General features: G+C 36.3%; 1 protein-coding gene and 1 long non-coding RNA gene across 2 annotated transcripts; one reads left to right on the top strand and one right to left on the bottom strand.

The window, feature by feature from the left end:
* Positions 1 to 1874: 1874 nt before the first annotated feature.
* On the top strand, positions 1875 to 5349 carry LOC138191253 (uncharacterized). Its single transcript, XR_011177635.1, has 3 exons — positions 1875 to 2062; positions 3765 to 4424; positions 5202 to 5349. It is a non-coding gene; the product is annotated as an uncharacterized lncRNA (long non-coding RNA).
* On the bottom strand, positions 2883 to 5645 carry LOC124223171 (lipase 3-like). The gene is made up of 6 exons (XM_046634919.2): positions 5490 to 5645; positions 5187 to 5385; positions 4365 to 4729; positions 4125 to 4283; positions 3816 to 4043; positions 2883 to 3664 (listed from the first exon to the last, which is right to left on the bottom strand). Exons 1-6 carry the CDS (start codon positions 5616 to 5618, stop codon positions 3506 to 3508), a joined length of 1239 nt encoding a protein of 412 aa, XP_046490875.1. The 5' UTR covers positions 5619 to 5645; the 3' UTR covers positions 2883 to 3505.
* Positions 5646 to 12093: the final 6448 nt, after the last annotated feature.

Below are 12093 nucleotides of genomic sequence, written 5' to 3'. Positions count from 1 at the left end.
ATCTGAAAAAAATCAAACATAACCAAGTTGATAAGGTAATTTGTTTACGCAAAAATTTGTTTAACGAATCTCTAGTGAAATTTTGTTTTGTTTCATATAATGTGAATTCATTGGCTTTTCTGAATCCCTGTGAATTTTGTTAGAATTTTCGGCGATGTTGAATAATTCCGTTTTCCAAAATTTTCTAACGTTCTATTTATGAAACCGTTCATTTCATGCCTCTTTAAAACTTCTTCAGTGCAATGTATAACCATTCACGCAAGCCTATCCGAAAATTCAGAACTTTTGATCCATTTTTCGAAATTAAAAAAATTTCGTGACTGATTTATTCAAAATCATCGAAAATTGGTATAAAAAATTCATAGGTATTCGGAAGAATCAATGAACTAATTTTATATAAAATGAAACAAATTTCACTTGGGATTTGTTTGTTGAACAAATTTTTGTTTCAAAGAATTTATCAACGACTTTTGGCATCATCATTATTATTCCAAACGAATCATCTTATCAACTTGGCTATGATTGATTTTTTTCAGACATTTATTTCATCGCGAAGTGATCAATATCCTCACGGAGACTCACTTTTCGTTGGCAATATACATCCGATAATACCTTAAAAGTTTGCCCCGTCAATACTGCAAAAATTGAGCCAGAATCAAAATTCGAAGAAGCCAAATCGCTCACATTTTCAAATATCTCCGAATGCGGATCAACACGGTAACGAAGATGGAAAAAAATGACTCGTCAACGACGGGTGATAATCGAAGCGGGTAAAGTGTGTATTATTGTTGTGGAAAACAGAGTTATAACTATGCCAAGCAGTTACGATCGTTTCAAGACGTGTCAATATTGAGATCGAAAAGGTCAGGTCGAAGCATCGACGAGATCACGAGCGGACTACAAGCAGTGAAGCGTACGAAAGTAAATGATTATAACAACGTTTACAAAATTAATCCTTAGCGTGAATGCAAATAGACAGAGAAATTGCCGAATGTAAAGTCTCTTTTGAAAAAAGCCGACCCTACGCTTACGAATGTGGATAAGGATGTGTTGGCCATACGTTACATTCTCAACCAAAAGTCAGTCTCGTCGACGATATTGAATACTTTGTGACAAGACGAACATCGGAAAATATTCAACCACAATAAAGAAGATAAGAACATTAAATTTGAATAACAATAATGCCTGAAAGCTGTCGATAAATTGTTTACACGAAACATTGTTCAACAAATTTTCAGGGTAATGTTCTCATTATTCTGAAATTGCCGTTAGCGAAAGTTAAAAATTTTGAAATGTCAAGGAAAAATCGTGAATTTTGGATACAATTTCGTAAAATTGTTGTACATTACAAGTAAAATGTTTCCGGGGTATTGAACGAACAGTTTCGCAACTCAGCCTACACAAATTTTCGAACACGGAAATATCGATATAATGAGAGAAAGCTTTAAAAATTCATGTACATTCAGAAAAATCAACGAATTCATTTCACATGACAAAAAAATACATTCCTTAAAAATTTGTTGAACAATATTTTGCTTAAACAATTTATTGATAACTTCTGGGCATTACTATAATTCGAGACTCACTTTTGGTTAATAATGTATAGCCAGTACATTCTTAAGGAAAAAAAAGACACTTGCCAATGAAAGTAAACACAGGCACTCGTGAATCTGTGATTTCGGAAGAAAAAAACGTGACAAGAAAATTTTCAGCGACGTTGTGATTAAGCACACGAATACTACCCTCCTCGTTTATCGCGACAAGTCATTGCCGCTGTCAGGGAAACCGGAGACCGTTACATTTAGTTTCAACAACAAAACAAGAAAATTCGATTGCCTAGTTAACCAGTCTGCAGGTCAGGATCCTTCGCTTATCGGTAGCGAATGACTTCGATATATTCGATTTATGCCTTCTTGAATTATGTAGTAGTAACTTTTTTAGAAGAAATAAGGTATATGTATATGAATGTATTGGAAGTTCGCAATTCAATTGATGAAAATAACTCAAATATCAAGACACGTTTCAGTCCAGAGGCTGCAGGTTGGATGTACGTTCAATAAAGGTGTGTTGAAATTATGTATGAACGAAAAAAAAAAAAAAAAAGTCAAACCAGTCTCGTTAAACGCGACACACGCCGCTCCGTGTGCACCTTAATCAAATATCTAAAATATAATAGGAAGATTTGAGTCAGTAACGGCGATCGTGTGGAATAAATCGAGGTAAGAGAATGGTTGGCTCTCATATTACCGATTATGAAAAGTAACGGCGATATTCGCCATAAAGTGGTAAAAATTATAAGTTTGTTAGTTTTATTGAGGGTACGTTTCTTATTAAGTAGTAGGTGATATTTAATGATAAGACTAACAGCTTCAGAGCGTATTTTGTTAACGTGCGCTGCAAAAGTAAGTATCATATTTAAATGTAGTTCAAAATATTTGGAATCCTTTTGCCAGGAAACATATAATAGTATTATCTTCAATTTTAGCTTGTTCAGTCCGAGTTTCACGGCGATTAAAGAGATGGGACGAAATGGTAAAAATCAGTTAGCTCGGAAACTTCTCTTGGATCATTTTTATAGACGTCAGTTCGTCAATCCACAAAGTATCAAAAGATTTTTCTACTGAATTATGGTGAATTTCGTAAATTTTTTTGTCAGTGATCTCATCTCTTCCGGCAGTAGCATTATTTCTCAATTTTCTCAAGAGATTTCTTTTGCAGTAGCAAATGCATTTACTTGATCATCGTCAATTTCACAATTTTTACGAAACCTGTTACTATTTACTGATCTAGTAACTATCTTATTGCGAGACTCAGGACCTAAGTTCGTATTTGCACGACGTACGGAGACAAAGTGATCCTTAGTCTTAGAGTATACAAAATATTATTCCCAATAATTGGTGGGGGAATACTTTCAATTGGTCCGTTATATTTCTCTTTTGCTAGTTTCTACATTGAGTTTTTCACATTATTGAAAATGCGATTCCAAAAAGTGTGCCTGGCATTGGATTCACCCGTAACTAATACACGAGAAAATGGCCGAAATATTTTAGGAGAGTCAATGTCTGAAAACTTGTTTAAAGGTTGAACGTGAATTGGTAGAACGGTAATTTTTAAGCTGTCAAATTGTATTTGTACCGCAAGAACTTCGGTAGGCGCATAATCAGAGAAATGAATTAGATATTGTCCAATAGACTCTTCGACAAATAAGTATAGCATCTCCACGTCCGGCGCTATATTCGTTTCAGTTCTACATATAAATTTTTTACACGCCTGGATTCTCGGCTTATGGTAATAATATTTCACGTCTAACCTCGTCTCAGATAGTCCAACAATATCAAAATCATACGTTACATATTTTCAGAAATTGATATCTTACACTCAATCAGGTTACATAAAATCCAATCATTCGATACTAATTAGAATCAATTAAAACCCCGTTCATGCGAAAATAACTTTATTTCAATTTTTCACAATCGGTAACCGTAAACGGTGATTTCATTGTCACCTAATCACTATATTGATTTTCCAAAGTAGTCAGGATGTGGTTATAGACAAGTTCTTTAGCATTGATTCCCCACAGAAAATCAAGATGGTTCCACTTGCCGTCCAAGATCCGGTACTTCTCAACCGGGTTACCAAGTTCAGAGTACAATTTTTCAACATCCTAAAAAAACAAAAATACCATTCTAGACCTGTTATGAACTTCTGATGTTGGTGAGCGGAGTTTTAGAAAGATAATTGGATTATTAAATTTTATTTTTTAGAAAAATTATGGTCATTTGCGAGAAAGAGAGAAGAACATCAAGTTGTCTCACTGATACAGCAGCCATCCAGTCGTTATCACTGTAGAGCAAGTGAACGGGTGCGCTAATCCTGCCAAGATTATAATTCGGTGGTGTGATCTTATGATAGTGATGCAAGTTGAGCACTGGGCCATAATCGTACTGTCTGAACTTTCTAAACATAATTTCTTGACCGTAGTGAACCAGTTGACGAGTTGACGCACCAGCTGGAGTATGTTTGAATATGACCGGTAGCATTGTCTGCAGAATAAGTGTCTCAAATCAGTGAAATGAGTCGCTATTTGGACTAGCTCTGAGTCACACGTGTTTGAATCAACTCACGGTGTTCAGTTGAGCTTTGTTGAATCCGCACATGAGGAAGAGTACATTACTGCACAGAAACTGAGTGAGAGCGTCGTCGTGGCAAAATTTCGAACCAACCAAGCCGATTAAATCGCTCTTAGGCAGGAACTCATACTCGCCGAAAAGATCGAAAATTGCCTGAGGAAATATACGCCGACATAATTGAATCCTGAGTGTAATAGAAACGTGGAATTAGCAGCGAGGAAGATCTCTACTCACCTCCAAAGTATTCACAAGAGTGGATGTCAGTCTCAACAAAGGACTCTTCAGATTGCCCATGTAAGCAACTGGCGCCAAAGAGAACATGACGTTAATTTTGTCATTGTACTCGGGTTTCGCGGATGCCATAACGTAGAACGAAGTCGTGCCTTGACTATGGCCTACGTATATCAGTTTCCTCTGCCCTGTGTTGGTCAGAGTGTAGTCGATCATGGCGGGGAGATCGTAGTAGCCGATTTGGTGCCATTCAAAGTCCCAGAACTCTTTACCGGCGAAATCGGTGATGGTTGTGTGATTTTTCGAGTATGTATTTCCCCTCGCGTTGCCCATCCACACGTCGTATCCAGCATCTGCTAGGATGTAAGCTAAAGAAAACAAACTACACATTTTTCATCTAACATTTGAATTGGAAAGTGTATTGAAAAATACACAATAAACTCGTGTATCATCTAAACTAGATGATACCAGTTTCTCAGGTATTCGAACTATTCAAACAGATAGAGGACTTGATTTACTTGCCGACTCCGCAATCTTACGGGACTTTGTTTCAAAAATACACAACTGTTTTTCAAATTTTCTAAACCTATGGTGCGGGGGTAATTTATTTGCAAACTTTGCACAAATTGTTCCGGATCCACCAACTATCCGGGTGCTAGAACCATACGGATACCTACTCTATTCGGATATCCGAATTACCCTTATACTCGAACCATTTGCGGGTACTCGAAGTATCTTGATTTCAAATTTCACAACTGCGGACGGATCCGAGTAATTCGAATATTCGAATACCCGAATAGTTCGGATTGGCATGTAAGCACTGACCTAAACCCTTTCCAGGGCCCATGACAACCCAGTCGGCAGAACTACTCAGGAGGCCATGCATCAGGAAAACAGCGCTCTTGTTGGTAGCTGCAGGGCTTGTGGGAGTTGCGGGGATTCGGTGCATTTGGAGGATGTAACCATCGTACGTCGTCACGTGATGAGTCTCGACCATGTATCCGTGATGAGCAATCATCGCGGGCTTAAATGTTGAAAACATTCGATGTCTGTATTAGGCCGCAACTAAAAATTTGCAAGTTTGTCAAAGATCTTTGAAAAACAAAGCGCTAAGAAACGTATACTTACAACTGTTGCGCCAACTTCGCCGGCAGCAGTGAAAAGGTTCTGGACCATTTCTTGGGTCCATACTGTTGCATGGATTTCTGCAACGGCAGATCCAATCAACACCTCGACAAGCAAAAGCAGAAATATCATCGCTGCTGAGGATTACTGCAGTGCTGGAGCCTCCGATGTAAGCGGCCTGCTTATATACCGATCGAAGATGATTCATCTCCGCATTGGATTCTGCATATTTTTTTTCTGTCTAATTGTATTCGGCAGCTCAAGGTGATTACATTATAAAAATTATAAAAATAAGGAGGACTTTTCCGCATATGATTCTGCATGTTCTCCTCTGTCTAAATGTACGGTGCAGCCTGAGGCAATAACAGGATAAATATCATAAAAATAAACAGGTAAAAGATTTCTGTGAAACCAGGATATTATAATTCTAGCGACGGTGCGAATGATGTGTTGAAATCGAAGTGTTTGGGGAAAAATGCACGAAACGAAATTATAAACGTAAAACGAGAGCTAAGAATTCGGGGCTCATCAATTCGATTATAAAAATTCAGGTAGGGCTGAGATCGGTCAAGAATGTAAGCAGGGGGTTCTGTGATGCACGAAAAACTCGATCGAAGAAGCATATGGAAAACGGAAAATTTATAAATAACGTAAATTTCTTCGTGATTTGGATAAATTGATTGAAATATTAGATGACGATCGTCAAAAATTTAATTCTCCATAAGCCTTAAATTTCATTCGGTATCAAGTTTTTATGAAATTTTGAAAAATTAACCGACTTACAATGATTTTCGTGGAGATGGCTTTGAATGTTTCGCTGTGCGCTCGTATAAAGTTATGAAGGAAAAAAATCTCAATCAAATAACTTGCATATTTGTATTCTCCGTGAGCAAAAACTGTATAAATCACAAGCGATACTAAGCGTACTCTAAAATTTATATTAAATATGAATACGAAAAGTGTAAATTTCGTTACTTTTTCTTCTTTCGCGTTTTTCTCGATACTGTATTTTTCAAAACGGTGTGTTTCGAATTTTAAAATCTGTTCTTCCGGTCGATTTGAAATTGGGAAAAATTCTTAGTTTTCATGTTTTCCATAACATGACCGGATAATTTTTAAAAAAATTCATAAAATCATTACCAACAGATGACCGAGGTCGTCTCTTTTCGTCGGAAATCGAACTTATTTTTACCGGGTCAGAATTTTTCCAATGTTGAAATTTTTTATAGTAATCGTTCATTGAGTAGTCTTATTGCTTTTCTAAAAGTACGTATTTGGTTTCCATTTCATTGTCACATAACCGTAACGACTATAACGAATATCTTTTTTGCACGAACAACAAGACCATTTCCAACAGACATTTTTTGGTAAAAAATGAGACTAAAACGTCATGACAACATTTAATAACCGTGGGTGAAAATCTGACCTTGTCCTTTGAAAACTTGCGTAAAAAAAAGGTTAAAATCCACGTGTTTATTGAATCAAATCCTTATACTAGTGCCTTATATCTTATACGGTGACCATATTTTTTTGCAATGGCATCAAAATTCATCATACCTATAGTTGTTAATGATTTCAGTGAATTTTTTGTGCATTTCATCTACATGGATCATCATATCGTCAGAAAAGTTGAGGGAAAAATTATTTGATCATATATTTTCTTTTTTATATAAAAAAAAGTTCAAGTTGAATAAAACAAGTCGAAACAAGCAGGTTTGGGCTGATTATGAACCTTTGAACTTTTCGTATTCACACTCGATTCGAGATGTAATAATAATATGGCTGTATGATTTAGCAAGTTTCATTGCTCATATAAAAACTTATGATAATTCCAACCATACCAATGATACTGTGTATAAACTAATTGAGAATACTTTATGATGAGATAAAAATCGGAAAATATTCAGCTAGAATAAAGACGGTTTAAAGAGCATTAAATTTCATTCATTATAACGCCCAATAGTTATCAATAAATTGCTAAAAAGTTTGGTTACCTGAAACAGGTAAAAGATTTTGATAGCTGAAACAGACAAAAGGGATGATTAACTGAAACACACAAAAGGTTTGGTTAGCTGAAACAGGGAAAAGTTATAATTAACTTGTTGAATTTTCATATGATAGAAGTAAATATACTCAGTTATATTTGTTTGCTAGAAAGAATATTTAATATAGTAAACAGGAGTATACATACACCTCGCACTTGGCGGTTACGACATATAAGTGACGACAGCTACTTCACTTATACAGTACTGTCCGGCTTCGCGAAATGTAAGCGTGTACGTATCAATTTTTTGTTTCTTTTGTTTTTACAACACAATAAAACGTCATCTACGCAGTTTACTAGATACAGGGCACTCTCTCCTTTTCCGTGTACATACAGGCAAGGGTAGATATTATTTTTCTCAAATCCGAGTCTAGTTACAAATTCATCAAACCAATTAAACCAGTCTCTCGGACTTTCGCTTAAACCGCGCGTACATCGACTTTACTAATTTGCATACTCGATCTGTTCCATCCTCATGACCTTGTGGTTGACGAACGTATACTTCCGCGTTCACTTTGCGGTTCAAGAACGCTGTCTCTACGTCCATCTGTTCAATTATTAACCCGTTTTGACAACAAAAGGATAAGAAAAATTTTAAAGTTCCACTACTTGCCACGGGTGAGTATATGTCGTCAATCACATTTTTCTGCCGGAAACCTCTAATTACCAATCTAGCTTTATGTTTGCCATTTGACTTTATTGTGTACACTCATTTAATATCTAATACGTGTTTATCTTTACCTCGATTGGTTGGAATCCAAGTATCGTTTTTATCTAGGCAATCAATTTCCTTGTCCATAGCCTTTATCCAATTTTCACAATCTTTACTATCGATCGCTTCTTCATACGAATTAGGGGTGTCTATTTTACAGAAGTTAGCGTAAATGTTATTACCATCAGTTTCAGGATATCTTACAGGACTCCTTTTATTACGTGAGGGTTTTCTAATAGGTACCTCTAGATTTTTATTCTTATTTTCATTTGTGTTATTTTGGTCAATTTTACTTTCCTCTTTTCCAATCGAACCTTCCCCCTTTTTGATCAACTCATTCTGCTCATTTTCATCCAAACTTTTGAAACTGTCATCTGACATATTATTTTCACAATTATCAATTTTATCAGTAATTTCTACACCTGTTTCGGACTCATCGATTTCCAAATCATTTTCTTTTACCTCGTTATTTTTATTCGAGTTTTCGGTGTCTACCGTATCATCAAGACTTATATATTTAACTCCCTTTTCGATAAATTCTACATGCCTAGCAACTATTACTTTGCCATTGATTAGCATTCTATAACCTTCGACTCTATTATTTCTATGATTGAACGAAAAGTTGTGAACTTATTGAATCAAAAATAAACTTTTTACCTGAAATTATTTGAATAAATGTTTTGCTCGAGTGAAGAATCAATATTTGTCGGTAAGCTTGTATAAAAGAGCATTCCCTGAAACAAAAAACAAGACAATCAATAAAAAAAAAAATACTTTTGTGCACCTTAGGTATATTTTATAAATACTTACGACAGGATTCATCACTATCACTATACACTCCGCGATTTTTATTCCTTTGAACTGGCCGTCGCGTCGACTTGAAAATCGCGCGCTTTCTCTCAGAACCAAAAAGTATCAAGTCAACGCGCAATAAGCGCGGTCAATTCCCGTGATTAATCAACGCGCAAAGAGGCGCAGCCGATTAACCTGTCAAAAAACCTTAAATATCTAGGACTTGTCGCAAAATTCTCTGGAAATACAATCCGCATCTGCGTCTCTTTGAATCCGACACATTGCGATGCGAATTGTTCTTCCGAGATGCGAGTCAAATCCGGGAGGGAGGTTGGAAGGCATGCATTATTGTGTGGCGTGACGGTCGGCGGTCCTCTTCGACGCGAAGTCTTCGAGCTCAGCATCTCTCCCCATCTAGCGTACCACGGAACGCGATAGATGGTCCAGAGATGCGTTTTGCCCATTCAGACGATCACAGAGATCAATTGAATGAAATAATTGTCGATGATGACCAAATAATTGAATTGAACAACGACTGAGAAATGATTGTAAAGTGAAAAGAAATAGGTCATTGAATTTCGATAAAATTTAAAAGCTCACTAATAGTTTGGAGACTCTGATATCGAGTCTTTCACGTGTCTCTTCAGGTAAATCAATGTGATCGTTTGACGCTGTGAATTACAAAATTTGATGACATCGCGGTACATCGCGACCTTCCTACCCCTGCCTGATACCCGACGGAACCACCCAACGGAAATGTTGAAAGGAGATTCACACGCACATCCACACTAAACCCCGCGACGGATCCCAAAACGACCACCTACCTATCCGATTACCTATATTCGCTCTAAACGATTTTCCATTCTTTCCAACACACATCATTCTTCACCATTTGCGCCGTGGTGCACAATGACTTACTTTTTCATTGTTCACCTGTAGGGAGCAAAATGTTTTTGTACCGTAGTCAGCGAAAGTACTGTTTTAGTGATTCCTGACTGACTATCGGTACATAAACCTTTTGTAAGATGGATTAAAAACATCCTGTATGCTGATCAGCATTTTTCTAAGCGAGCTAAGCCTGTAGTTGTTCGATAGTTGCCGAGTATTAAAACATTGAAAATGATTCAAGATGTATCATGCAAGTTGATTACGTTACGTTCTGCCAGACTTTGAATGTTATCGATTAAACAATACTTGAAATATGTTTGAACCTCAGGTTTATCAACCACCTAAACGACATCATTGGAAAATTTAAACATAAGTAGGTAGGTAATTATGTCTGTAGTTAAGCAGAATTTGTTTTCGCGATTATCGAATAGGTGATGGCAACCTGTCGCGATGCTCATTCCACTCTCAGCAACGTGCATAATTTCTAACTCTGAGCGACCATGGTAAAATAGGTCAACTGCAACCAAGAAAGAAAGAGAAAACAAATAATCCAACTTCAAGTCAAGCACCGTTGAGATCGCGAATGAGCCTATCCATGCAGCTAAAAAATCGAAGATTTGTGTAACAATTGTTACCGCCACGCCACGTGATGAAGGAGTCCCAGGGAAATACCCGTAACCTAACACATGCAAACTCACCAACGTTGCTGAGTAATGGAGAAGTTACTCGGATGTCTCTGCTTAACTCTGAAAAAGAGAAAGAGGAAGCTCGAATTAAATTGGCAAACTGAATTTTCAGCTCTCGAATAAATTATTGTTGTTGTCTATTTCCATATTTATTCGCCACGTGTTATGCAATGACAAAAATTAGATTTCAAACGTACCATACTGAATTACCAAACAATAATTAAAATAAGTTTTCTTACCTCCTCCGGGTTGCTCCACACTTTACATGTAGTTGTAGTAGTTCTCGTAGCATCTCAGGTTGCACGGTGGTTGGACACACTTTTCACACTGCAATAAGAACATAATAAAATATTACTCGCACGACGTACTTGGATCAGATTTCATGTCACTACAGATTGTCTGTGTCAAAATAAGTTACTTGCATGATATTTGAGTGATTTCTGATTTATTTGTAAATGAACTGCAGAAATTAATACTAAAGGGCTAATAAAACAAGCACAGATAATGAATAAATACCTAAACTTAGTGAATAGCTGAAATCAGTTACGAACAAAAGGGGCATGGTGATTAAAAATCATATCGAATATGTACCTTTTGGTTTTATTCACTGCATAGCGGGTGGTTTGATTTTTAGTTTCTTGGCAGAGATCGATTGATTGGGTTATGTCATTCGGATCATCGCTAAATGCAGTCTATAGTGCTGCAATGTAGTGTACCCCTGTAAACAAGTAAGAAATAACAACATTTTATTAGGATTTATTTTGCAAAATTAATATATAAGACGTTGAAAAAATTACTATTCTTTTTTTTTAATACAATGAAGAACTGAATACGAATCCATTTCAACGAACTGCAAAAATTTCTCAAACTGAAAATAGCCCAAAAGTATAATCAAGAATGATTTCAAATGTCTACCTGTTTTCTACTCTTTCACAAAGTTGCGACCTGTGCAGTTTCTACATTTTGTTTTTCAACATTGTATTGCCGGGGTCACTTGATGCGGATACTCGCTAACCTTGATCATTTTTGCAGTACTTCAATTCTGTAATCATGTGAAACAACAACATTTTGTTAATATCTAATGTAATTCAACAACCATATACTCAATGTTTAAACATATGCAATTTTAGTTTTACGTTAAGCTTTGAAAAATCTGATCAATCACATAAACAAGTAACAAAAGATTGGAAATGTTTCATACCTGTTGTTTATATGCACTAAATTCATCAGTTCCGCTACCGAGTGACGTCTTCCAAGATTTATTGACAGGACCTTTCAATCTAGGTAACCATTAACGCCAATCAACGTTGTTGCAGTTTATTTCTGCAATCAGGGGAGATAACACAATATTTTGTTAGTACTCAATGTAACTTAGATAACGACTAATTGTCTAAAACATAATACGTACGAGGAATCAATAACAGTTGACGATGTAGATTCACTCGAAATTTCGGAACGATTACTAAGGCCGTGGTGCGTTAACTT

The sequence above is a fragment of the Neodiprion pinetum genome, chromosome 7, assembly GCF_021155775.2.
Source record: "Neodiprion pinetum isolate iyNeoPine1 chromosome 7, iyNeoPine1.2, whole genome shotgun sequence".
NCBI lineage: Eukaryota > Metazoa > Arthropoda > Insecta > Hymenoptera > Diprionidae > Neodiprion > Neodiprion pinetum.
This window is presented reverse-complemented; position numbering and strand designations above follow the sequence as displayed.